This window comes from Parambassis ranga, chromosome 16 (assembly GCF_900634625.1).
Source record: "Parambassis ranga chromosome 16, fParRan2.1, whole genome shotgun sequence".
NCBI lineage: Eukaryota > Metazoa > Chordata > Actinopteri > Ambassidae > Parambassis > Parambassis ranga.
The window spans coordinates 10,811,057-10,837,466 of NC_041036.1; the positions used below are offsets into that span (position 1 = coordinate 10,811,057).

The 26,410-nt window shown below is 43.1% G+C and overlaps 6 protein-coding genes across 7 annotated transcripts; 4 read left to right on the forward strand and 2 right to left on the reverse strand.

Annotated features, from left to right (window-relative positions):
- Positions 1–1,166: 1,166 nt before the first annotated feature.
- Positions 1,167–7,126, forward strand: LOC114449124 (zinc finger protein 658B). 2 transcript variants are annotated; one of them, XM_028426501.1, is made up of 2 exons: positions 1,167–1,309; positions 3,968–7,125. In XM_028426501.1, the coding sequence occupies exon 2, from the start codon at positions 4,016–4,018 to the stop codon at positions 7,004–7,006; it is 2,991 nt and encodes a 996-aa protein (XP_028282302.1). In that variant the 5' UTR covers positions 1,167–1,309; positions 3,968–4,015; the 3' UTR covers positions 7,007–7,125. The 2 variants fall into 2 exon arrangements, with proteins under 2 accessions (XP_028282302.1, XP_028282303.1); XM_028426502.1 differs by lacking the exon at positions 1,167–1,309 and adding an exon at positions 3,846–3,873 and having other exon boundaries at positions 3,968–7,126.
- An 871-nt stretch (positions 7,127–7,997) lies between these two features.
- LOC114448672 (uncharacterized) lies at positions 7,998–10,545 on the forward strand. The gene is made up of 2 exons (XM_028425781.1): positions 7,998–8,149; positions 8,628–10,545. The coding sequence occupies exon 2, from the start codon at positions 8,639–8,641 to the stop codon at positions 10,091–10,093; it is 1,455 nt and encodes a 484-aa protein (XP_028281582.1). The 5' UTR covers positions 7,998–8,149; positions 8,628–8,638; the 3' UTR covers positions 10,094–10,545.
- A 602-nt stretch (positions 10,546–11,147) lies between these two features.
- On the forward strand, positions 11,148–16,754 carry LOC114448052 (zinc finger protein 184). The gene is made up of 3 exons (XM_028424698.1): positions 11,148–11,561; positions 12,478–12,603; positions 12,784–16,754. Exons 2-3 carry the CDS (start codon positions 12,487–12,489, stop codon positions 16,090–16,092), a joined length of 3,426 nt encoding a protein of 1,141 aa, XP_028280499.1. The 5' UTR covers positions 11,148–11,561; positions 12,478–12,486; the 3' UTR covers positions 16,093–16,754.
- Positions 16,755–16,869: 115 nt separating this feature from the next.
- LOC114448060 (trypsin-3-like) lies at positions 16,870–18,149 on the reverse strand. The gene is made up of 5 exons (XM_028424706.1): positions 18,031–18,149; positions 17,792–17,948; positions 17,425–17,678; positions 17,191–17,327; positions 16,870–17,107 (listed from the first exon to the last, which is right to left on the reverse strand). The coding sequence occupies exons 1-5, from the start codon at positions 18,068–18,070 to the stop codon at positions 16,958–16,960; spliced, it is 738 nt and encodes a 245-aa protein (XP_028280507.1). The 5' UTR covers positions 18,071–18,149; the 3' UTR covers positions 16,870–16,957.
- Positions 18,150–20,129: 1,980 nt separating this feature from the next.
- Positions 20,130–21,424, reverse strand: LOC114448059 (trypsin-3-like). Its single transcript, XM_028424705.1, has 5 exons — positions 21,289–21,424; positions 21,043–21,199; positions 20,674–20,927; positions 20,440–20,576; positions 20,130–20,353 (listed from the first exon to the last, which is right to left on the reverse strand). The coding sequence occupies exons 1-5, from the start codon at positions 21,326–21,328 to the stop codon at positions 20,204–20,206; spliced, it is 738 nt and encodes a 245-aa protein (XP_028280506.1). The 5' UTR covers positions 21,329–21,424; the 3' UTR covers positions 20,130–20,203.
- Positions 21,425–22,518: 1,094 nt separating this feature from the next.
- Positions 22,519–26,169, forward strand: LOC114448057 (myb-related transcription factor, partner of profilin). Its single transcript, XM_028424703.1, has 4 exons — positions 22,519–22,609; positions 22,909–23,639; positions 23,875–24,300; positions 24,393–26,169. The coding sequence occupies exons 2-4, from the start codon at positions 23,384–23,386 to the stop codon at positions 25,244–25,246; spliced, it is 1,536 nt and encodes a 511-aa protein (XP_028280504.1). The 5' UTR covers positions 22,519–22,609; positions 22,909–23,383; the 3' UTR covers positions 25,247–26,169.
- Positions 26,170–26,410: the final 241 nt, after the last annotated feature.

Sequence of the window (26,410 nt, forward strand, 5' to 3'; positions counted from 1 at the left end):
GCATAGGGCAGTTCCTGCTTTATGTATTGCATTCTGTATGCATTTAGGAGGCATCTTAGGAGGCTCAATTTAACCTGTGCTTGCCTCTCTGACAGGGCAACCTTGAAACATGTGAGCTCCCTGATTTAAAGAGATGTTTAAAAAAACAATAAAGAGATGAGGATGAGTAGCATTTTGGTGCCGCTCTGGAGTCCATGAACCATTCCAAGAAGATGTCAGAAAATCAGAGAGAAGATCTGTGCTTGAGGGTGTAAAATGAGAGAAGGAGACAGCAGCTGGTGCAGGGTGGTTTTGTAGTGGGGAAGTAGAGTGTAGGTGCTATGTCTTGATTGGGTAGTGAGAGCAGACATCTGTCTCTGGGTGCAGAGGCAGAGCCCAGGCTGGGTGAACCAATAGCAAAGCTTGTGAGAAGGTGAAGCATGTACAAAACAGAATGGGCAGCAGGGCAGTTGGTGCCATTGATGTTAAAGGTGTACTACCGTAATTATCTTTATGTGAACCTGAACATGGCATTGTTTCATACATTGATCTGCTGTGCTGTCCCTTTAACAAGCCGGGGAGGCAGGCCAGCTCTGTGGTGGAGCTGTGGAGAGGAGGATGGGGGGTAGAATCAGGACTATCCTGGGCAACCGCTTTCATCCATGCTATAATGAGCTGTAGCAGATGGGACATACAGTATGTTTAGCCAGAGGCACAGGCTCCCTAGAATGTTTAAAGAGCTTGGGTTTGCTGTACAACAGCACCTGACACCCCCTAGCCAAATGCATTTTGATCAAGTGTTTCCTCCATTGTAATGACTACATTGGAGCTTATAAATTGTCATCATTACCTGACACATTAAAAATAGTAAAACATATTATGTTATGAACAGTTTAAAAATATGAGTCAGATCACTGTCTGCAGCTGCACCCTCCTAGCATTAGATGTAATTTCAAACATTCTTAACATCTAATCATGATGTCGTATTATATTTCCATCGCCTTATACGGTACTTAGTAGAATAAATGTGCAATATTTGGGTGGGTTTGAGCACCTGACATGACCTGTAATATTAACTATGGCCACAAAGCCAAGCGGCCCGGGAGGGTTTTGCGTTTTACTGCGCATGCGCGGTGCCGAGCTTTCTGCGCCTGCTGCAGTTGCAGCTCGGCTCGCTGCTCTGTGTCTTGGCACAGCATCACGTTTGCTCACCACAGTGCAGAGCAGAACCGCGTCCCCCCCGAGAGTGTGTGCCTCTGCGTGGACAGATGTCTGCCGACAAGCCTTTGTGATCCCACTTCGAAGAACAACGCTTGCCTTCGTGTGTCTGGTGAGTACGTGAACATACGAAAGGACGATTACAGTAGAGCAGCGGCTTCTTTTAGGTCATGGTAGCTAGCTTTCAGAGGATAGTTAGCTTCTCCTTTTTTCCGGCCCCCCGCCCTAACGTGGCCGACTATCTCTGTATCCTAGTAGCTTTCACTTAGCAGTCCTTCTGAGATGTTGGAGCAGGTTCCGGTGGTTTTGAATAGGAGGGCTAGAAGCTAAGCTAGCAAACGTAGCTGCTAAATCACTGTTGTGAGAGGCTCATTAGCCTCCTAGGAGCTGTCAGAGCGATCATAATGTTGATGTAAGGATAGCGTGGTTTTCAGCAAAACAATATTTATGTTTGTTTGCATTGTGACCATGCCTTAGCAAGCTAACATAGCTGGATATCCTCAGTATTCTAGCAATAACTGTCTTTGAGCCAGGGTTCTTTTTATGTGTTGCGGTGTTGACATGGTTGTTTGTGGTCTACTCCTTGACATGTGCCTTCCTCTGATAATGCAGTCTCACTAATGTGAACCACAAATATGCAGATTCAGAGCATGTGGATGCTGACGTTTTAAGTTTGGAATTTAGTACAACAATATTTAAGATAATTTAATCATGCCCCGAATTGCCACTTTGAGCATGAAATCCTGAAAAACTCTTTATTTATTAGCCATTATGACTGTCAGCCTGGGCATTGTTATTACTTTTTTTACACCTCTACTGAAGATGAGGCATGGTGAAGTGCTCAACATTGAAAAGTAGATATTATTAGATTAGTTAATGGTTATTGTGGTTTTGTAGCATCTAAGCATATATAAGCAGAAAAAGGTGTGCCTCCCCTGTTAAGACCAATTTTTAATGAAGAAAATGGCGACACACGTTGTGCAGTGTGTACCTTGTCAGTGGGCAGCTATCAAAGTGTAGTGGAATTGGCTTCAAATAACAGGCATAATGCTGATATGGCAGAAGACATGAGAAACGGTATGAAGGCTGCTATACAGTTGAACTTTTTAACTCTTGGAAATGACTATGACTTGGATGAATGACAGCATCCACAGATATATACAGAATAAGAAATCTTACACTTAAAGATGTCACTGGACATCTGGATCTCATCAAGACATACACTGTATACAAAAGTATTTATCTGCCTTTACACACATATGAACTTAAGTGACATCCCATTCTTAATCCATAGGGTTTAATCTGACATCGGCCCACCCTTTGCAGCTATACCAGCTTCATCTCTTCTAGGAAGGCTCTCCACAAGGTTTAGGAGTGTGTTTATGGGAATTTTTGACCATTCTTCCAGAAGTGCATTTGTGAGGTCAGACACTGAGGTTGGATGAGAAGGCCTGGCTCGCAGTCTTCACTCTAATTCATCCCAAAGGTTTTCTGTCAGGTTGAGGTCAGGACTCTGTACAGACCAGTCAAGTTCTTCCACACCAAACTCACTCATCCATTTCTTTATGGACCTTGCTTTGTGCACTGGTGCACAGTCATGTTGAAACAGGTAGGGGCCATTCCCAAACTGTTCCCCCAAAGTTCGGAGTGTGGAATTGTCCAAAATCTCTTGGTATTCTTAAGCATTCTGAGCTCCTTTCACTAGAACTAAAGGGCCAAGACCGAGTCCTGAAAAACAACCCCAGACCATAATCCTCCCTCCACCAAACTTCACACTTGGCACAATGCAGTCAGACATGTACCACTGCCCTGGCAACTGCCAAACCCAGACTTGTCTATCAGATTGCCAGATGGAGAGACATGATTCTTTCCTAAATGTTTGTAGAAGCAGTGTGCGTGCCTAGGTGCTTGAATTTATACACCCGTGGCTATTGAACACCTGAATTCAGTTGTTTGGATTGGTGAGTAAATACTTTTGGTAATATAGTGTAAGACTAGTCACACTATCTTTAAGAAAATACAGCAAGAGGTCAGTGCCACACATGCACTACTCAAGTGTCCAGTCTGTTGAGTCCAGTTTATATCAGGTTACAGCCTGCTGTCCTGTAAGCAGCTTCCTTAGCAATTGAGAATCTATTTGCTTGTCATGTCTACTATGTAAAAACAAATGATTTTCTATCCATCTATCGTTTGTTTTACAAGCCACAAAAAGGCATATATATATATATATAATGAAATATACTATAATGAAATATATATATGATGAAATACTTATCAGTGAAACACACAGTATTGGTAAAACCTTAACTCAGACACAATATATGTTGACTTTGATGTGCCATTACATGACGTTAAACAGTCTAGTCTAGCCAATTTGTTTTGCACACAGCTCAAGAACAGACTGTCATGCGTTGGTCCTGTTCAAAGGCATCACAGTAACACAGGCCTACACCATTTTTCCTGCTGTGAGGGTAAAGTGGAAATGCACTTGATCATGCCAGTAGGACTGAGCTGATAATCTGCAGCTGTGGATCTCATCCTATTTCTGCAGAAGGTCCTGATGGATTTGCTGACCTCTAGCAGAAAAGTCATTCTGTTTTTATGTTTTGCTTTATCACATTTTTCTTTTACTTTACTCTTTCTTCTAGTTCCTTTATGGAAACAACAAATGTCTTGGTGAGATTTACAAATAAAAACTGTTTTTCTTTCACTATGACAGTTCACTTTTGGTTTGTGGTGTAATTGTATGCTGTCTGTGTGTAATTTACAGGTGTCCTTCCTGCGTGACCTGCCTCGGAGTGTGTGATTGGCTGCCATAATGCTTGGACTACAAGGAAATTCGTCCTCCAAAGTCTATCGTTGTGTGGCGTGTTCAGCCACCTTTAATGGACTGGCCTCTTTGCTAGTACACCAGGCTACCCATGCGAGTGCACTCTCCAAGGTCTCTACCCCCACTCCTACACAGCCTATCTTCAACCCACATGGGAGGCAGCTTACAAGTACAAACTCCTGCAGTGAGCACCTCAGTCTGCCTTCAGACAGCCCTTCACCTTCCTTTTATATCTGTGACTGCGGAGAGGAATTCCAGGACTTTGGTCTTATGCTGGAGCATAAACGTTCACATGTGTCTCAAATACACCTGATAAACCCTCTGAGTAGCAGTATTGCTTTGCCAATTGTAACGGGGTCTGATCAGGTTTTTTCCAGCCAGCAAGCACCATTAAATCCTATCCAGCCGAATTTGGTCCTTAGCTGCCCCTCTACCTCCAAGCCCCCAGCTGTTGAATTATCCACATCAACAGGCCATAAAGCAGATGTAAGCCTGGAGGACGGTATTGCCATGGTAACCACTCCTCAAGGCCAGCGTACACCCCCTCAAGATGACATTGAGAAACAACTTGAGAACATGTCGAGCACAGCAGTGCCAATACCAGACGCTGCAGAGGATGTGCATTTTCAGAACAAAACTAATTCTGTATCCAGTGAAAAGGAGGGTAGCCTACAGAGAAATGACCCCATCATGAAGCTACTGGCATCAGCTTACATGAAAAGCTTTCCACTTCCTCAGCCTCAGGATTGCAAGAAAAACACAGTTGTCCCTAAGCAGGAAGTTGTCCCTGTTGCAATAACACCAAGAACCAAGACCCCAGTGGCACCGATCAACGACCTCTCAATCGCACAGTTGAGGCGACTGCTTGCGAAACCTGGGATAAAGACAAAAGCTCCATCCATCAGCAGAATTATAGAGTCCAGTAGAAAGAAAGTTGTCTCTCTAACAAAGACTCTTTCACCTGTTGTGGTTCTGGAGACCCGTCAGAAGCTCATGGATCCAGGTGGCGTTGGTGTCTATGGAAGGTATCAATGTGGCCGCTGTCGTAGGGTCTTTCAAAACTTGGACAGATTGACAGAGCATCACTTCCTACACAAAAAAGAGAGGATCAAGTGTTGTCGTCGATGCAAACAGCTGATAATCGGCCGTGTGCCTTTGCCTGACAATCATGTATGCCCTCAGTTAGGAAACAAGTCTGTACAGTCATCAAAATCTTTACAAAGCAAGCAGCCATTTGCTTCAAAAATAGTGCCATTCCATAGTCTGAACAAATCAAAAAAGGTTTTCTTTTGTCCATTGTGCAAGCACAGCTATGCACGGAGGTGGAACCTTAAAACCCACAAGTGCCAGGGTCCAAGGTCTGTCTTCTCACAGCAGGCCCATCTAAGCTCAGCTCAGAAAATGTTGGTACTTGGTTCAAACAGTAATGCCAAAGCTAATAAAGATGATATCGCAGCTGGATCTCAGACTGCCAAGAGTGTTGCAGTGGGCACTGAAGTTAAGGGTCACATCAAGGTGGAGGTGACCTCATCAACAGAACAGTCTGAAGTTTCACAGTTGGCCTGGGCTCATCCAGCACAGCATTTCTCCCCATTCTTATCCAAATCTTCCATGACAGAGATGCACAAGGATCCTTCTCAGTGTGGGAATTCATTCCAAGGAGATGAAAACAGCTGGGATGCAGATAATGAAGAGAGTAATGAGGGACAGTGGACAATGCCTTTGGATGATGAAATGGATATGCTCAATTCTGCAGTGAAAGTAGGTGATGGCAGTGAGATGAAGACATCGGCTGAACATGCAGAGATGGATAGTCTGCGCTATTTTGTCAGAGATGGCATAAAACGTTACCCTTGTACTAGGTGCCAGAAAACTTACAGTCGGCCATCTACTTTAAGGCGCCATTTGCGCCTGTGTGGGTTTAGACCACGTGTGTTTGGGAGTGTTGGACAGAGTAGCAGTCAAGGTTCCATAACACTGAGTGCAGGCAGTGTGCGGCCGATGTTTTCCTGTTATGTTTGTGGAAAATCCTTCAACCGCAAAGATAACATGATGGCTCACAGAAAAAAATGTCAGTTTCAGAGAACAGTGGCAGATGTGTCAAGAGAGAGTGTGCTGCAGAGTTCACCAAGCAATGCAACAACAGACAGTAAAACTCAGGGCGACGATGGAGGCAACTGGGGCATCATGTCGCTGCCCTCAGTGCTTCCAAGGAGGGTGACCTGCGAGTGTGGGGTGGGCTTTACTTCTCCCCGGCTTTTACTGGAGCACTTACAAAAGCATGCACAAGAATCATATACATGCCCAACTTGTGGGGAGACTGTTAATTCCTGGGCAGACTATGAAGTTCATTTACAAATTCATATGCATCCTCATCACCAGCTGATGAAGGGACTGCAGCCACAAAGGTCACAGCCTCTGTTACTTAGATTTCAGCAACAGCCACAGCAACAACTTCAGCAGCAGTCACAGCAGCCATCTCAGCCTGTACATAAGCCGCCAGTAAAGCAACCATTTCCCGGGCCTCCTTCAAATCCAACAAAAAAGCAGCAGCGAATTGTATGCACACGGTGTGGAAACACATTCGCCACTCGTTGTTCTCTTCGAAGGCACATATCCTGGAATCGTTGCAAAGGTTCGCGGGTTATAAATCCATTCACAAATCCACCCAAAGCCCATCACTGCGCTCACTGCAACTCAGACTTTCCAAACACTATCAGTCTGATATTTCACCAGAGGAGTGGGGCTTGTAAGCCTGCCATCAAGCCTGTGCGTTGCCCCGTTTGCCTACGTTGGTTTGGCACTGTGGACAGTTTGCAGAAACACCTGCTCACTCACAAACAGTCTGAATCTTACCGCTGCGATGTCTGTCAGGGTACATACCCAAACCTTAAGTCACTCAAAAACCACCGCAGGAGGATTCATCGCATAATGGCTGGAGACACACAGCCAAAGACACAGGAACAGCTGGCCGACTGATGTCCAAATGGGAGGACATTACCCTTTTCACTAACTGATCATGCCCTGCCAGGTGTATTTTTTGCAGAGGTTACTTTGACATTGTACAGCTACATTCAGTGTTTTTTTTTTACAATCCGTAGAAGCTTGCCAGTCTAAACAAAAAGTATTTTATATATCTTTTAGTTTCGAATCCTATTACCTAGCCTCTGTAGCTCGTAAAAGATTATTAGTATTTGGTAATCAGACTTTTCACAGGGTTGTTGATGTGGTTTGTTGATGTTATTGTTGTCAATAAACATACCAATTATTGAAACATGTAGACTGTTTCTGTTGTGTGTTGAGTTCGTATGTGCTAATGTACACCATTTTCTGAAGGAGAAAAGTCTTAATTTACTGTTGAAAATTGATATTTGTGTGTGTCAACACAATCTTTAAGAATTAAATGAGTAATTTTTGTTTCTTGGTGTGAAAATTGTATTCAAACATATGAGACTGACAACTGTAAATGCAAAGTTTTACTCACTACATTACTACATAAATAAGACTATGTATTGTTTGCTTTTTCATGGAGTGTTCACAATCTACTCTCATTCCTTTAAACTGTATCAATCCCTTCATCTGTGAATTGTCAAGCTCAGCTTTAAAGTCAGCTCCACTGGTGCTCTGACCTCCATCCATACCTCCATGGCAGCTGAGGAGACTCCAGCTGTTTGAGGATTGTGCCAAAAAGCTAAGAGCGGGTGAGCTTTGAGTTTAGATTATTTTGGCAACTGCATGTTTCAGAATCAAGATTGAACAATTTTCTGTTTCACAAGAACTTAAATTCACCCACAGTAACTGCCGTAGTAGCAACATCGTGAATATAGTATCTGTAGAAGAGGATAGAGTGCTGGGAAAAAAACTTCCATTTACCCTCCCGTTCAGTAGGTGGCGCAAAAACGCCATTAACCTGGCACCCGCCAAAAATAACGCCAGAAGAAGAATTTTTTCTTCCTCTTGTCTTTTTGGTGTGGCTGACAGGCCAAATGCTACCGTGCTAAACAGCGGCGAGTGAGCCAAATTTTGAATGTCTCGCTAAACGACAGCGAACAATCCGTTTGCTGTTTACCCAAAGGATATGTCAGAACATTGATACAACCGCATACTGTTTTTCATGTGAAGGTAAGCTACTGTTATTGTCTGTGAGCTAGCTGCGGCTAACGTTAGCATTGAAGACCAGGCAAGCGCGCGTTCCTCAAAATAATGCTATAAAATGTAAAACAACACACATTTAAGCATCTCTCTAAATGGCTATAACTCTCGAATGTAAAAATGATAAATATACGATCTTGTTACGCAGTTAGATAATGTGAGTGGTAGTTCATTAGCTCGTCCGAAGTTTAGATATCTGCTGTCAGAAATTAGTAAATGACGTTAAATGCTCAATACTATAGGCGATTTTTGAATAATGTAGTAATGAAGTGTCTATAGCTTACAGTGCATTTATCAGACGTAACTGTTAGTGCCATTATTTTCCCTGTGCTACATAGTAGCATAGTAGTCTCCCATTTAAAAAAAAAAAAAAAAGATAATGTGTGTCAGAACCATTTTGTATTGCTGTTGATTTAATTCTAAAACTGGTCTTCTTCCACATCAACAGTGACCACACACATGTCCAGCTTGACCATGGAGCCAGGAAGACAGAGACTCCAAAATGTTGTGGAGGATGGCTTAGGCACAGAACTGATGAACGCTGGCCGTATTTGCTTCAGCTGTGACCAGATATTCGCAAGTCGGAAATGCCTGGAGGAACACATGTGTGCTTCTGCAAGTTTTATCTGCTCATGTGGAACTGAGTTTACTGCATACAAAGACATGCAGAAGCACAGCACTACACATGAACCAGGGCACCAAGTGCTTGACCATGAAACGATACGGAAGCGCAGGATTGAGAGACGCATTGAAGAGGAGGAGAAACTGAAAAGGTTACAAAAAGGTGAGGTTGTCTGGAAGACTCCCAAATTGGACAATGGGCCTTCAGTTTCCATGCCAGTAAAGAGTTTTATGCCAGGACCCAAAACATCACCTTATATGTCACAAGTGCCTGATTTCTACCCCACTTTATCACAAGCATGTTTGCTCCCAACTCCTCCCCCATCCTCAGTAGACATGCAGAATATTTTTGCAGGAGTTGGTGCACCAACAGTGGATCTTTGGACACTTTATCAGCCAGTTGTGTTGTTGCAAACAATGCACAAGTTTAACAAAAAAAAGCCATACAGTTGTGGCAAATGTGGCCAGTGTTTTTTGACTAAGGCCACTCTTGTCTCCCACCACAGTTCACATGTCACAGATAAAATTTCGGGCTGTATAGGATGTGGGCTACTTCTCTCTAGCAAGAAGTTGGTGCCTCGCTTCCATATTTGTAACTCACCCAATAATGCAAGCAAGTTCAGGCTCATCACATCGAGACCACTAATTTCCATCAACCAAAATCAAGCCAGTGTAGTTGAGAAACAGAACCAGGGGACACAGGAGCTTCAGGCCACTTCCTCTCTTCAGCTGAACAACATTGCTTTGGCTAAAAGGATTCAGACATCTCATAGTGCTTCCACCCTGCTGGTAAAGAAGCAGAATATGAAAACATACAGAAGTAACAATCAGGGGCTTCCCGACAAATCCTATGTGAAGTTTAAGAAACCCATAAAGTCTACATCAGGTGAATTACAAAAGATGTTATCTGATTCCAATGAGTTCACATGCCGAGTCTGCCGCATTCCTTTTGAGTCTGCTCAACTGCTTCAGAGGCACAAGTGTGTCAAAGCCAAGGAGTTTATGGCGCAGCACATGCGAGTTAGAAGGCAGCAATACAATAGGATTGCACCAGTGAGGATCCCAAGTCCTGCTCAAATGAACAGTGAGAGTAAACTCTTGGTTCCTCCTTGTGGTAGCATAAAGAACAACCAAGTCATGCCTGTCACTCTGGACCAAGGACAAGTGGTGGTTCCTGTCAATGGGAAAACAGAAGCAGGTATGGATGAAGACTGTTATATTGTTGAAAGTGGACCAGACAAACCTGCTGAGATGATTTACCAAGTGACCTCATCTGTTCCCATCAAGATTTGACAGTAATACACATCCACTCTGCATGTCTCACTTATATTGATTATTATGGACCAAGTGCATTGAGACTCCTCGGCCTCCTGTGTGAATGACATCATACCACACAGGAACACAATGCTCCCTGGCTTAAAAATACAGAAAGTATAGAATGCACAGTGCCCTCATACAAGCATTTTTTACTTAGCTGGATATCTGTGTACAAAAACAAGTTGCTGTTCCTGTAAAGGGTATATTAAAATTTGTTATGGAAATGGATGTGCATGGTTTACCCATGTTTGGTTGGGATAACCAGGTACTGTGTAATAGCTTTTGTTTAATTTGTATTTTACATGTTTTAGTATTCTCTGAATGTGTTGTGAATCTGAGGGGATTGTCCCCAAATACCTTGTGTGTTGTTAACAGCTTTGTCAGACTTTAAGATTTTACAATCTAATGTATTAAACTATATTTTCCAACTCACTGTCTGTGTTCATGGAATAATAAAAAAGCATGTCATCAGCAAGGCAATGATTCAACAGCTAAATGCAGTTAAAGCTTCCACACTGGTACAGTCTGTACACAGAAGAATGTGAGATATGTGTGTAACTTAAGTAGATTGAGATGATGTTTAACAACATTGCAGTTTTGTCCACATGTTTTTTACATTTCAATATGTTTGATAAAAATTAACCCTGATTGATTTTTATTTTTGCTGTTATATAGTGTTATGATTTAAGCTGACTGACCTTTTAGAGCCCTCTTTTAAACAACATAAGCCCTAAATCTGTGTGTACTAGATACTGTTACATTTTCTAGTATGTTTCTTGTTTATTGATGGTAGCCCAATTTCCCTGATTTGGGGTCTGTTGCGTCTTGTAACCAGCAGAGGGGGCTGCTTCATGTTAAACCAAACGCCTTGTCTTGGGTCCATTTATTATGAGGTAATCAGGCCGTATGCGTGCATGCAGCGTTCACGTTCTATCTGTGCGCAGAATCTCAAAGTTTGGACACAAAAACCACATCCCAGATGTTGCCCACAGGAGCAGCCACGTGTGTAGCCGCTGGGAATGCACGTCAACGTCACTCACTAAACCAGCAGAACTAGGAGAAAGTGGCGTTCCTCACTTCTCGTCTTGCATTGAAAAAGAATGGCAGAGTGTGTTTTCCCTGTTTTTGATTTTCCACCTGAAGGATAACGAAATTCCCCACAAAACCTGAAGTATCCACTGTGTTCCGCTCAGTGTGATCGACACTTTTTTCCAGGCTGCTTTGTGAGGTGGATAACCGAGTGGCTCACTTCTGCACACTGCCACGAAAAGAAGAGAAAGCCGGGCCCACGTAAACCACCCAGCTCCCAGCTCAATGCACCCGTGTAAAAGGTGCCAAATAGCCACGCAGCGTCAGGTTATGTCACGTTTGAGTTAGCCTAGCTAGTTGAGCAGCGGTCAGTGCATGGCTACGCAGAACCCCGTCCCGACTCTCTCCCACGCAGGCAAGCACTTTGTGTTTACTACCACCCATCACATTCGCTAACCACTGGAAAGAACTCGTCTACGGGCGCGTTATTAGCCATTAATAAAGTCGCATGAGCTGACATGGTGCTTTACGGTCTTCTTCGTGTGGCCTCTACCAGCACATAACCTGAGCTAGCAATCTGGCCTACCAAACGATAACGCCTAAGTTACATTGTTAGTCTGGCAGCTTTTATTGATAACTGGTAGCTTGGTGCTGAAGCTGGATTGCTGATAGGTGCTTAAATTTCACATCTGCAGCAGATGTGTCTGCAGTGGAGATGCAACTCTCACACTGATGTGATGCGATCCAGGGTGGATTTCATTCCCATTAATTGTCACATGTTAATCACAAACTGCCTTTTACTGCAGCTACAGATGTGGTTATTATTTCTCATGAACATTATAGAAGGAAAATCATTGCATTGGACAGAATGCTGCATCTGCATGAGTTTCACATTTTGAAGACAGCAAGATGTATTCAAAAAGTATTAGTCACTATTCGTATTAGTCACAATAAGCAGCGTTTAATGCTGTTTTTGCTCAGTATGCCACATACAGATCTGGTATCTGATATTGAACAGTCAGGATGCAAACTTAAATTCAATGAGTTGAGCTAAAGATATGGTTGCAACTTTGTTTATTCACTGTCCCCATCCTGCTGGGCCTCTTGTGTAAGTGTTTTTTTTTATACATATGTATTTGTTTTTGATCATTCTTTAGAGGCGCTGACTGCAACAAAGATTCTGGTCATTCTGGCATTTATGTCAGATTTCGATTTTTATTACCAATTCATATACAGATGTGTTTCTTTCCAGTGGGTACTGACAAAGCAGCATACTGTTTGCATTCTGCACTGTGACTGTTACAGCCTTGTTGTTGCTGTTTAATCCACAGACTCTTGTCATGGGGAGTAAAATGTCCTTCAGCAGAGGAAGCAGTGACCAAAACACAGTCTCTGAGTTCACTCCTGTGACACCTCAGCCTCACAGTTCCATTCATGCCTCCTCGGACTGCAAGCAGGTAGCCTGATCGAAAGCATCTATTCTACACAAATATACTTATGAGGCAGTATAACTTTCTGCTTTAAGTGTGATGTATTTATATAACTATTAGCATGTAAAGTTTATGAAGTAAACTTGTTCTTTGCTGTTATTTTGCTATAGTTATTATATTAATGATAATGCATGTTTTTCTTTCTAGTTACCTGAAGGTATGCGGTGCAGTGAGGAAGACCTGAACTCCAGGAGGGGAGATGAAGTGATAACAACAGAACTGAATCAGCCTCCTCTCAAGTCCGACTCATGTGGGCGCCTGGAGTCAGACGGCTGTCTAACCTCTGAAACAGTAGGTGGAACAAGCTGTCGGCAGAGTGAGCACAAGTCGCCGCAGGAGGGGATAGAAGCAAAGCCTGAAGTGACAGCAGACATTCGGCCCACGCCGGCCATCAGAAGACGTGGAAGGTCCTGTAAAATGAAATTGCCTAAAGAAAAAAGTGACCCTGCTGGACCTGATGCACTTCATCATAAGGACATCAGTCCCACAATAGCTTTGCCTTTGGAAAATCACAGCAGTGATGATTTGCCTAATGCCATTGATAACCAGTTGATAAATGAACTATCAGGCCCTCCGGCTGTCTCAGATGATGGAGTTGAAATTAATACCAGTTCTCTGCCAAAAAAAAAACGTGGAAGGCCAAAAAAAGCAGAAATTGCTGCTTTACAAAACACACTTTCTATGGCTGCTGCTCCTTCTCCTCATGCTAACAATGTTAGCGCCCCTTCATGGAGACTGAGGAGCAGAAGAGACCAACATCGTCCAGCACAAGAGGGACATTTAGATCCCCAACCGGAACACACTTCTACAGAAAGCAGTCGTAACTCCAGAGTTCAAGGTGTTAAAAGAAGAAGGCGTAAATTCCAGACAGATCAGCAACTTCCAGCAAAGGTGTCCAAGCTGAATGATTCCCAGGAGGCATTATCAGCGCTGAGCAGTGATGCACATTGTGAGGGAAGAGCAGAGGCAGATGAACAGGTGGAGCCAGCTACTAACAAACAAGAGACTGAGACAGATGGAAAGAGTAATCATCTGCCCCCACCATGTGAAGAGCAGGAGCAGCAAGAGGAAGCTGAGTTACATCAGGTGAATCTGTCTTCCCAACCAGAACCTGGAGTCATTCCTTCAGAGAGTGCAGAAATGGTTAGCCCAACACAGACTGATGAAGTTAAAACACAGCAGTCAGTGGACGTGAACAGCAACAAGGAGTCTCAATCAAAACCTCCAGTGAATGAGTTGGAGCAGGAAGATCCAGCTAGTGCTGATATTGTTGCATCCTCTGAACAAGCCCCTGAACCTGCTGTGAAAACTGAGAATGTAGAGATAGAGCTGGATGCTTTTAAGTCAATGCCAAGGTCAAATAGTCCTGAATCCTTTCAATACACTGCCAACACCCCTCTGAAATCAGACTGTCCAAACGTTGAGCAAAATGTGTTTAGGCGCAGGAGAAACCGCAAGAGGAGGAGGAGAATTAATAGAAGTAAAAATTTGTTAGAGAGAGAGCATGTTGTAGAGAAACATGAAAATAGCAGTGACACAAAACAAAAGACGGACTGTGGAGATGCAGAGGCTGACTCCAATGTCAGCACAGATGTCGTTCGAACTAAAAGAGCGACCAAAACACTGCTTAAATGTGGGTACTGTGGTCGTACATTTAAATTTCTGTCTCAGTTTGTTATCCATCAGCGGATCCACACAGGAGAGCGGCCTTTTAAATGCTCCGAATGTGGCAAAGCTTTTAGCAAAAACTCAAACCTAAATCTTCATCTTAAGACGCACAGTAGGAACAACATCTATCAGAAATGTCCATTCTGTAAAGTTAAATTCTCCTCAGCTGAGTATGCCTCTCATATAAAGATGCACGAAGACGAGCAAGCGCAGGATTGTAAGAGCAACACATCTGAACAACAGAGCAGAGACGGTGACAATGAGAGCAGACCGGGACGTCAAAGAAACATTTCACCTGAAAAAAAAGAAAAAAAAGTTTGTCAGTACTGTGGAAAAACATTCCCTTTCCAGTCCGCTCTCATTAGACATGTGCGCGTCCACACGGGAGAAAAACCTTTTAAATGTGATATATGTGGCAAAGCTTTCGGCCAAGCGTATTTCCTGCGCGTTCACGAGCTGACCCACTGGTCTGTGAAGCGCTACAACTGCACACGTTGTGAAAAATCGTTCACTCATTATAGCAATGCTAAGAATCACACGTGTAGACCCACAGAACGTAATAAGGATTTACAGCCTAACAAACGTGTGAAGCCTTCACTGACATACACATGCCACATCTGCAAGAATGTCTGCGACCACCTGCAGGAGTTCAACAGCCACATGAGAGAGCACACTGGTGCAAAGCTCTATCGCTGCTTGTATTGTGACAAGCTCTTCGGTGTGCTGTCTGAGTTCAATGCTCACCGTTGTCAGTGCAGAGTAGAGAGAAACGGCTCCGGCTTTTCAGTGCAGGAGGAAGAGACAATGTCGTTAATTCAGTACACAGTGCCTGCTCTTAGGTGTTCGTCAGGACACAATTCAGCTTCTTTCCCAGCTCCAAATCTGGAAATTGCAAAAAGACAAACACAGATCAGGCACAAGAAACGTCCTCCTAACTTAAAGAAACCGTTCCAGTCAACAGTCATACCGGCTCATCATCTCTCATACCTCGTGTCAAAGTTAAACAAACTCGATAACAGATCAGACCCCAGGAAATATCTGTGTCCAAGTTGTGGGCGGCTGTTCAGACACATGGGCCGGCTGCGCGCCCATATGCTCACACACGCGGCCGGTCAGAGCTACGCCTGCGCCTGTTGCGGTAAAACACTACAAAACTGGAGGAAACTCTGGCATCACCAGAGAATCCACCGCCAGAGACGAGGCCGCTTCACCTGTCCTCAGTGTGGGAAAGGGTTTCGGTTCGTGGAGCCCTACAAAAAACACATGAGCGAGCACCCAGAGTTCCACTGGGTTCAAGTGAGGGCTAAGAAAGGGTTTCTGCCTTATCAGTGTGAGCAGTGCAGATCCAGCTTCAGGACTCTGGACTTGCTCTTTAATCATCAGCTTTGCCATTCTTCAACACAAGACGATTTATTTATAATTGATCACTATACACAGTCAAACATGAAAACACACGAGGAAAACAACTCTAACTGGAGCAGCGTGAACAGCAAACCAGAGTTACATCCTGTGTCCATGATTGGCAACAATCAGGGTCCTCATTCTGTTAATCCTTCACAGCATCCCAGCAGGACACATTCGATCCAAGATAGAGAGGTCAGTTGTGATCAAATAGAAGAAAATGCACCTGGAAAACCAATTAAACCTTTAAGAACTGTGACCCAGAATGGGAGCATAACAACTGAAAAGTCTACAGATGGTGTGAAGTGCGCTGTGTGTGGGAGTGCATACCCTGCCATTTCAGACCTTTATCACCATTATTTGCAGCATGCCAGAGGCCAAGTGTAATAATCTAAATCAAACTAATGCCTTTTTTAAATTATGTATCACACAGGAGCAGCCTGAGGTTCATTTACATGAAGTGTTTATTCATAAGCAGTCATGTGTGACATTTGAATCTGTTCTCCCTAAATTTTAGTGAGTTCAGGTAGAAAACACTAACCTTACTTTAATGTCAATAGTAACATTTAGATGACAGATGGACTGTGCCAAAGCAAACTGCAACAGTGCAGTGTGAACCAGAAACAAGCACAGAATTACGTACTTGTCTCCATAACAACTGAACTATAGATGACCTTTTATCCATGGCACCATATGACCACTGGAGGATCAACACCAGTCTTCTAATCATGCAGATATTTTTCTTGATTCTAGCCCTCCAGCTCAACAAGGACTCACATCAGCCTTGTATATTTACATGTTCAGCGCAAATGTCAGCTTTGCATTTATTTATAATACTTTAAATTTCTAGAAAACACATTCCGCCCCCACCGTACCAAGAATGCTTTGTTGAATAAACAAACAACATTTTCATCCATTTGTTGGATGTCAGCCTTCAGTATTAGAATCATGATGACTGAAAAAACCTTTCAGAACATTTTATTTCTTGAATGGACAGCTTGTTCCATATGTTGTGTATAATTTTATGCTATCATTTGTCTTAAAAAACAATAAAGGTCAGTTTTGTATGTATTCATGTGTGATTGACTTGATTGATTTTCAAGTCAAGAACAGGGCTTATGTGAGTGACTTTGAATGTAGTGTGTATCGGCCAAGTCAAACTGATCAGGGTGTATGAACTTTTCTTTATTTAGTTGTTATACATTTTGATATTGATATACACATTTCACACAACAACAGACGTAAAGTGACTTTAGTTGGAGGCCATGGTGTTACGGATCCAGGTGTTGTAGTTGCAGACCTTGGTGTAGACTCCAGGCTTGTTTCTCTGGGCGCAGCCATAACCCCAGGACACAACACCCTGCAGCTGACCGTTGCACACCACGGGGCCACCAGAGTCACCCTGACAGGAAAAAAGACGAGGTGTGAACCGAGGTGTTCGCTCTGCCCACATTAATATGCATTGATGAGGATTTTAGCTCATACCTGGCAGGAGTCCTTGCCTCCCTCCAGGAATCCAGCACAGAACATGTTGCCGGTGATCTGTCCAGGGTAGGAGTTCCTGCAGCTGCTGTCACTCAGGATGGGGGCATCCAGGCACCTCAGACGATCAGGATAGCTGCCTGCAAACGGAAAAGAAACACGACATGTAAGCACTTCTGTTCCTCCTCCTCATGTAATCAGAGGGTTTTGCAGATATGGTTCCAGTGTCTGACTGACTTCCAGAGCTGCTGGTGTTGCCCCATCCAGAGATCAGACAGGTGGTGCCGGCGCTGGCACAGCTGGAGGGCAGGGACACGGTGCGGACGTAGCTGTTCACACTGGCGGTCTTGCTCAGCTTGATCAGCATGATGTCGTTGTCCAGGTTGCCGCTGTTGTAGTTGGGGTGACGGATGACCTTGCTAGAGTCGATCCACTGCTCAGTGCCCTCACTGACGGCAATGTTGTGCTCACCAAGACGCACCTGGATGCGACTGCAGAGAGCAACATGAGAGTCAACAAGCTTTTAATGTTCAGTTTAATTTAAGGTGATCAATAACTAAATCTAAATCTGTTACAGGGGACGGTGTCTATTTTCTGCACTTACGACTTGTAGCAGTGAGCAGCAGACACCACCCAGGTGCTGGAGATCAGGGAGCCTCCACAGAAGTGGTAGCCGGCGTTCAGAGACACCTGGTAGGGCACAGAGTTCTTCCTGCACTCATAGCCTCCAACGATCTTGTCATCCTCAATGGGAGCAGCATCTGAAGCATTTTTCAAACACATCTTAGTCAGCATTGACATATCTGAGCTCAATTTACAAACACAAGTTAAAGTCATACTCACAAGCTGCTGCGAACAGAGCCAGAAGAATGAAAGCCTTCATGGTGGGTTCTGTCTGAGCCTCAGTGTCTGCTCTGCTCCACTGCAGGTCTATTTAAACCACGCTGTCCCTCTTGTTATCTGATTGGTCAAGGACACCTATTTCCATTTTTTTATGTTTATCTTGTGAAGTAACGTGTGCAAAAACACATCTGGAACACTGATAGTGTGGTTTTCCACTAACAACTCGACACATTTGAAAGCATCAACAGTTTGATTTTATGTACATGCAGAGAAACGTTTCACTTGCTCTGTGAGTAGACTAATAACTACACCTCTCTTTTGTTTGAATACATTTTATGACTTTGGATAATTTAGTATGTCATAGAGCAAACTCTAATATGACTTTTTTTATTTGATTTTTTGCCTTTTCTTCTGTCTGAGCACATCTCACACCATGTAAGACACAAAAAGGTACTTATTCTGAACGTAAAGGACACATAAACACATTACTCTATGAATTATCAGGTATTTTTTAAACAGTTACATCCCCTACTGGTGAATCGTATATAGTAGCTGTAATATGACATATCCACCCATCATCTGAACCCGCTTTGTCCTGCAGTGCAGGGTCATGGGGGAAGGGGGGGGCTGGATCCTATCCCAGCTATCTAAGGGTCAGAGGCGGGGTACACCCTGGACAGGTTCACCAGTCCATCACAGGGCAGACATAAAATATGACACATATAAAGACAGACGTCACTGCCATGAAACCTGCACCACAGCAAAAGCACACTCAGAATTTAGATCAAATTCTGCAGTGTCGAAACACTTTTCAGTTTTCTTACTTGTATGAGTGTTTTTTTTATTAACAGGTTGGGTTTCAGCCCGTTACAACAGTTCATAGAAATGAATGTAAAGCAGTCACAATCTAAATACGTGATTATGAGGTAATGCTAACCTAACAACCAGATCACATTCACTTCTCTTTGCAGAAACCTTAATTCATAAAAAAACACCATAGACTAGAGTGAGATTGAATTACAGTTTATTTTATTTCAATCTATTTATATCTTCAACCATACATCAGGTTAATTACTACCACACTCGAGGGTCAAATGCTGATTTTATATTTCCTTAAGTTCTCAGTTGTTAAAGAAAATAAATTGTGTTTAATAATAGTTATAATAGATAGAGAGGAGGATACTGAGGAAACTCCTCAGTATTCGTAACAACACGTCTCACCCCCTGCATGACACACTGCTGTCCTACAGGAGCACATTTAGCGGTAGACTGAGACTACCGAGGAGCAGCACAGAACGCCACAGGAGGTCCTTCCTGCCAGTGGCCATCAGACTGTATAACTCCTCCCCTTTCTGTAGGGAGAAGAGCTAAATGATCATGTCAGGCATCACTGTCATTCCCTCCACTGGTCTATATTTCTGTTTACTTAGCACCTTATATCTCCATATTTGTATCCATGTATCATATATTGTGCTCATACTGTACTCTGATTTGGATCATAGTGACACTTATACTCTTATACTCTGTACTTAACTGCATTTAATGTAACTTGATACCTCTGGCACAAGAATTTCCTTCGGGATTAATAAAGTTTTATCTTATCTTATCTTACTTCTGGGTGTAGTAGTGACATGTAGCTTGATTATGAATGCAATAGTGCGGCCATTCATAATATAAACACACATGCTTCACATATAAGCACTTACCATGAATTTACATAGTCCTGAATAAATTTATGAGCAGATCTTTGTGTATTTGACAGTATACTGGAGATTTACATCAGGTGCCTGTGATGACTCGTTCCATTATTATTAACTTATATGTTATATAGAAATTAATTGCTAGAAACAACCTGCAGGAAATATTTACATATTATTTGTCAAATTCCTCAAATTCTGACTCTGCCTGACCTCTACATGTAAACCTGGATGTAAAAATGAAGAAATACATCTCGCTTTGTTTTTATGGGTTGCTGTATGGTTTTTATGTGTTGTGTTTATGTCTAAAAAGAGATAATTTCTCCTCTCTTCTTCCTTATTGAATGTCTTCATTGATCTTGTAATGTTTTCTCAAACAGCAAAAACAACAAATAACAATTGTGTGCTTAATTTACAATTTATTTTCTTGTCATACTCCTTAATATTCTTGATAGAACATTTGACTCTTGTTCTATTTAGTTGGAGGCCATGGTGTTACGGATCCAGGTGTTGTAGTTGCAGACCTTGGTGTAGACTCCAGGCTTGTTTCTCTGGGCGCAGCCATAACCCCAGGACACCACACCCTGCAGCTGACCGTTGCACACCACGGGGCCACCAGAGTCACCCTGACACAGAAAAAAAGATGAGGTGTGAGCCAAGGTGTTTGTTTCTGCCCACATTAATATGCAGTGATGAGGATTTTAGCTCATACCTGGCAGGAGTCCTTGCCTCCCTCCAGGAATCCAGCACAGAACATGTTGCCGGTGATCTGTCCAGGGTAGGAGTTCCTGCAGCTGCTGTCACTCAGGATGGGGGCATCCAGGCACCTCAGACGATCAGGATAGCTGCCTACAAACGGAAAAGAAACGCAACATGTAAGCACTTCTGTTCCTCCTCCTCATGTTATCAGAGGGTTTTGCAGATATGGTTCCAGTGTCTGACTGACTTCCAGAGCTGCTGGTGTTGCCCCATCCAGAGATCAGACAGGTGGTGCCGGCGCTGGCACAGCTGGAGGGCAGGGACACGGTGCGGACGTAGCTGTTCACACTGGCGGTCTTGCTCAGCTTGATCAGCATGATGTCGTTGTCCAGGTTGCCGCTGTTGTAGTTGGGGTGACGGATGACCTTGCTAGAGTCGATCCACTGCTCAGTGCCCTCACTGACGGCAATGTTGTGCTCACCAAGACGCACCTGGATGCGACTGCAGAGAGCAACATGAGAGTCAACAAGCTTTTAATGTTCAGTTTAATTTAAGGTGATCAATAACTAAATCTAACTCTGTGTTACAGGTGACGGTGTCTATTTTCTGCACTTACGACTTGTAGCAGTGAGCAGCAGACACCACCCAGGTGCTGGAGATCAGGGAGCCTCCACAGAAGTGGTAGCCGGCGTTCAGAGACACCTGGTAGGGCACAGAGTTCTTCCTGCACTCATAGCCTCCAACGATCTTGTCATCCTCAATGGGAGCAGCGTCTAAAATACAAACAAGAAGTTTAAAAGTTTGTGCCTTATATTAGAATAATTAAATACAGAAATAAAAAAAAGTCACTACAGAAACCTACATGCTGCAGCAAAGAGGGCAAAGAGAATGAAGTACTTCATGGTAACGTTCTGCACCTACACACAACAGGAGCAGATGCAGTGGGTTTTTATACAGTACTGGTAAACTCTCTAACAGCTCCTTATCTATCGCACTCTCTCACGGATTTTTCCATATAATTTGCTCAATGATTAAATATTATCCCACCTGGGAAAAAGCAGTATGGTCAATGATAAAGACAGACAGAGTTCCATGAATCTCTTTTTTTTTCCAAACAGTAAGTTTTATTTTACCACGTTGTGAGTCCCTACAGCTGCTGCCTTGGCCAAATCTGTCTGTAAAAGAAGCTTTTGATCATTTTAAAAGGACACCCTGATTAAAACATTTTAAAATGTAATAAAATATAAGTTGTAGTTGTAATTATATATATATATTTTTGCTCATAAAGTCTTTTTTGTTTGCAAAAATGGCAAATATGTCACTATAGAAACATGTGAAACAAAACCATTAATAGGATATTTGTATAACATGCTTCAGCTCTACTGCTCTCCTCGCTCTTTCAGGTCAGCTGACCAGTCTCTCTTGGTTGTCCCAAAAACACAAAAACAACTCAGGGGGGACCGTTCCTTCTCTGTCGCGGGTCCTAAACTGTGGAACAAACTGCCTTTACACCTTAGACAGATTGAGTCTATGGTTTTTTATTGGCTTTTAACTCAGTTTAAGTTGTTGACTTTTATTTGTTTTATTGTTCTTACTCCTGACTGGTGTTTTAAATTCCTGTGTTTTATCAAATTTATATTTATTTTATTTTATTTTATTAGTAATTTAATCTACACTTGATGGGTTGTGTACAGCACTTTGGCTGACCTTGTTTTTAAAAGTGCTCTATAAATAAAGATGGATTGGATTGGATAACATATTATATACTTTTGGTTATATTCATAACTCATCACATTTTAATGTTGAAGACTGTCTTTAGTTATCTGAGTCCAACAATTTTGAGCTACATTTCTGGTTTAATTTTAATTTCTGTATTAAAAATCATTTTCCTCCTATAATGTGGCTAAAGTTAGTAATGTTTTGGCTTTTATTTAACTGACTATTTACAAATAACTGCAGGTTTCCTTTATGTGACTGAGAACTTCTCTCTGACAGCAAACATTTCCCATTATTATTGAAGAAAATCACAAACTGACAGGTCCTCAGCTGATTGGTCCTGGCTGTGCCTACTTCAGTGACGTCAACACTACGCGACTGTCTCCGGTTTGTGTTTCGGCTGCTGGGCTAACAGCTGCACCGACTGTTTTGGTTTGGTTTTGCCTCCTTTATGTCATTATCATGAGGTAAGAAATACAGCGGGCTCGTCTTTTAAATGCTCTGAGCTCATCGGTCGCTGGTAGTTTAGGTGGAACTGTCGCTGCTGTTTTACCCGAAGGCGCGATAGCCTGTTAGCTAACAACTAGCTCCCTCTACAAGATCAGCACCTAATGTATGCGGAATGCGCAACCATTGCGGATGTGGTGCAGAAAAAAATGCGCATCAATGCGACATATTTTAGAAGTCCGCATCGCTGAGAAAACAGAGCATAGTTGTTATATTTTTCTACATAGTTGTAAGCAGTGTTTGTTTTGTTGTGTTTCAGCTCTGAAGGCGATTCTCTGCCTGGATGATACAGTTCAGTGTGGACGTTTAGATGTAGCACTCCGCCTGCCCCAGGTGGTTGTCACAGTACTGAAATGTCTTCAGTACAAATCAGTGCAAATGAAAATTAATAAAAATGGATCTAAGTGGCTGGAGCTAGCCAATAAACTCTCTGGAATCTGTCAGACAATCTTTTTTTTCATTGCTTTTACCTCTATTCCAGCAACAATGACTTAATTAATTTGATGAGTAATTTTAAAAACATTATTTGGGACACCTTATAAACAACCAATCCTGTGGTGTGTGTGGCAGCTGTGCGTAAAGCAGCTTCACAATTATGCAATGCTGTACACTGAAGAGTAGTAATGTCTTTAGCAGTAGCTTCAAATCTGCTTTAAACTTGCGTTAATGGGGCAGAAGCTGTCAGTACCAGAATTGGCCCGCCAGTCAGTCCTGCTGTAAATCAGGTCTGATCCATGACGGAGTACTACGAGGAGGGGGGGCTGCTGTACGAGCAATCACCTCCCATGCACATCAAAGTGGAGTCTCCGGAGGGACCCTTTGGAGGGGGAGCCTCAGAGAACGGCTTCCCCAGGGAGGATGAAGACTCAGAGGGCAGCTGTGACCAGAACAGTGGATTACCTGGGGGACTCCCCTTCAATGTGGTAGTGGTGCATCCAAACATCATGGCGCCTGGCATGTCCTCAGACGACCTCTTGTCTATTGAGCAAAGTAAGCCTCAGTGAGCTTCAAGCCATTATGGGAACCAAGATCCTGCATTTTATGTGTTAACTTGTTTGCAGATTTCTGTTTGCATGTCCAAATGGGAACAGGGTAGAAAATATTCACACTGCTGTAACTAAATAAATTCATGAAATATTCAGTTAATTTAACAAAACACATCTCTGCCTCACACTGATATGTTTCCTTACCTCTGTGTGCTGTCTTATCATCCTTATATTCACAGACAGGGCTATGTCAGCTGCACTGGCTGCTGGCGGTGCAGGAAAAAGAAAGAGTCGTTTTAGTGGAGCAGAGCTGGAGGTGTTGGTGTCAGAAGTCACTCGATGTGAAGGTGAACTCTTTGGTCCTGCGGGGAGACTCAGACGGCGGGAGAGAGAGCGCATCTGGGCTGGAATCCTGGAGAGAGTCAACGCTGTGTCCAGAGTCCCACGTACCCTTAGAGAGGTGAAGAAGCGCTGGGATGACTTAAAACGGCGCAATGGTGGCAGGCTGGCTGATGCTCGCCATCGCACCTGTTATCTGCCATCCAGCAGAGGGGCCTCAATGCTTGGACGTCCTTCTCAGTCAAGCCCCAGGCTTCAGCAAGCGAGGCAAAAGCAGAGTACCAGACCAAAGCCAAGTTTCCCATGCTTTCCAGAATCAGATACTGGTAAAAACAAGTGTTAAAATCAATACAAAAACGTATTGTGTAATATTATCAATGCAAGTTGTTTCTACAGTGTTTATGCCCATCTTTTGCAGGTGTAGGAGTGGAAGGATCAGAGCGAGATGGGTTGGAGAAAGACGATGACAATCCTGAGCGTGAGAGAGACATAGGAGAACCTGACTGTGAACCAGTGGAGAATAGTATGGAAGATAAACTAGGCTTAGGACTGGGTCTGGGAATAGGACCACCCCCTCCATCAGAACGATGGCTTCCTCCCTCTCCCCTCTACAGTGCTCCTTTCCTCAATGGCAGCCCGCAGCCCAGCAGTCCTCAGCCATCACTTGGAACACAGCAGGGACCTCTTGAAGCCCCTCCACGCTCATGGCTTGAAGATGAGCTACGAGGGTTAGGGGAAGCTGCAATACAGTTGGGGAATCGGGTAGAAAAGAGTCTCCGGGAGTTCAGTGAAGGTTTCAGACAAGACATGAGAACACTTGTGGCTTCGCAGGAGGCATTATCAGTCAGTCTGCAACAAAACAATGTCCTCTTGCAAAGGCTGTTAGGAGTGCTTGAAGCCCAGCAACAACCGCAGCCACAGCAACATCGTGTACAAGTGCACCAATCACAAACATCTCAGCAGCACTTACAGCCACAGTCAGTTCAGCAGCAGTTACAACACATAGAACCACAGCAACAGCGGATCGAAACACCACAGCAGTCACAGCTACAACAGCAGTCTCATGTTGTTCAGCAACAGTCACAACACCAAACACAGCAGCAACCACAGGTCACCCAGAATAATCACTCAGCTGTAGCAGTGGTGCCTGCACCATCATCCCCAGACATACATGGCACTTTTTCTCCAGATCAACCCACAGACACAAATGTGAGTGTGCAGAGGCCACGGCGAGGACGAGCCGTAGAGCACAGGCGCAGAAGGCGGCGCTGAGGAGAATGTATTTATTGACTCAAACTGCGTATCATGCATATTTGATGTTTCAAAATGTGACAGCAAATGATGCTCTTTTTCTACTGACAGTATTTCTGTAAAAAAAATGGAATTTTGCATTTAAATCCAGATTAGTAATCCATCACACACTATAAGTGTGTATTCGGAAAGGACTGAAGCGGATGTGAGATAAGGTGGCCTTAACATTAGCTTGGTTCTTCGTACATACTAATAGACTTTCTGAGAAGCAGTTGTTCTGTGAAGTGACATCTTCACTCATAAGACTTCCAATATCCAACATACTGTAGGTGCTGATGTTCAGTATGCACGTTTCTGTACATGATTTGCCGCAGAACTGCGAAGCTCAATGATGTTCTTACTAGTTCAGTACTGATTCACCCGATACACTAACAACATTGTCATAAAGTACTCGTAACCTGCAGTTGTTATCATAGATTGTAGTTATACAGCTATTGTAATTACCTGCTAATGTATGCTTGTGCTTTTTTAGTTTCACAGTAAATATTCCAGCTTTTGGTTGGACAATAAAGTTAGACAGTGTTCTGTTCAGTGCATTATGAGACAAAAATGTCATATTTTAAAGAACTGAGTTTTTTGGAAGTATAAAAGAATCAAAAAATACTCTAGGTGTTAACATCCCAGCTTCAAAATTTAAGTCATATGTTTATGGTGCAAATTCAAAAGCATACATAAGTGAGTAGGGGCTATTTATGATAATCTTGCATGTGATGTGTTTGTAAATAGCTGCAAAGAAACAGCATATGGCCATCTGCGTAGTTTTACAAAGCTATATTTTGTAGATAGCTACTGTTCTGATGAAATGTAACTAAACATAATAAAGGACAGACATGAACTGCAAACAATCCCAGCTGATCAGTTGTGGATTTGTCACAGATTGTAATAACGGGTACTGTAATTGAAATGGTGATGCTGAAAAGTTTATGTTGAATTAATTAAGTTGTGTGAGCAGCAAAGTCACAGCAGCAGTAAAGAGGAAATGTACAAATTAAGGCTTCACAATATATTTTTCTCAAACAACAGCAATGCATAGTTGTCAGTAATTATTTTTAGCGGTCTGTTTTATTTTGAAAAGTTTGACCGGAAATGAAATTCCTGGCTAGCATGATCCTTGTGTGTTCTGGA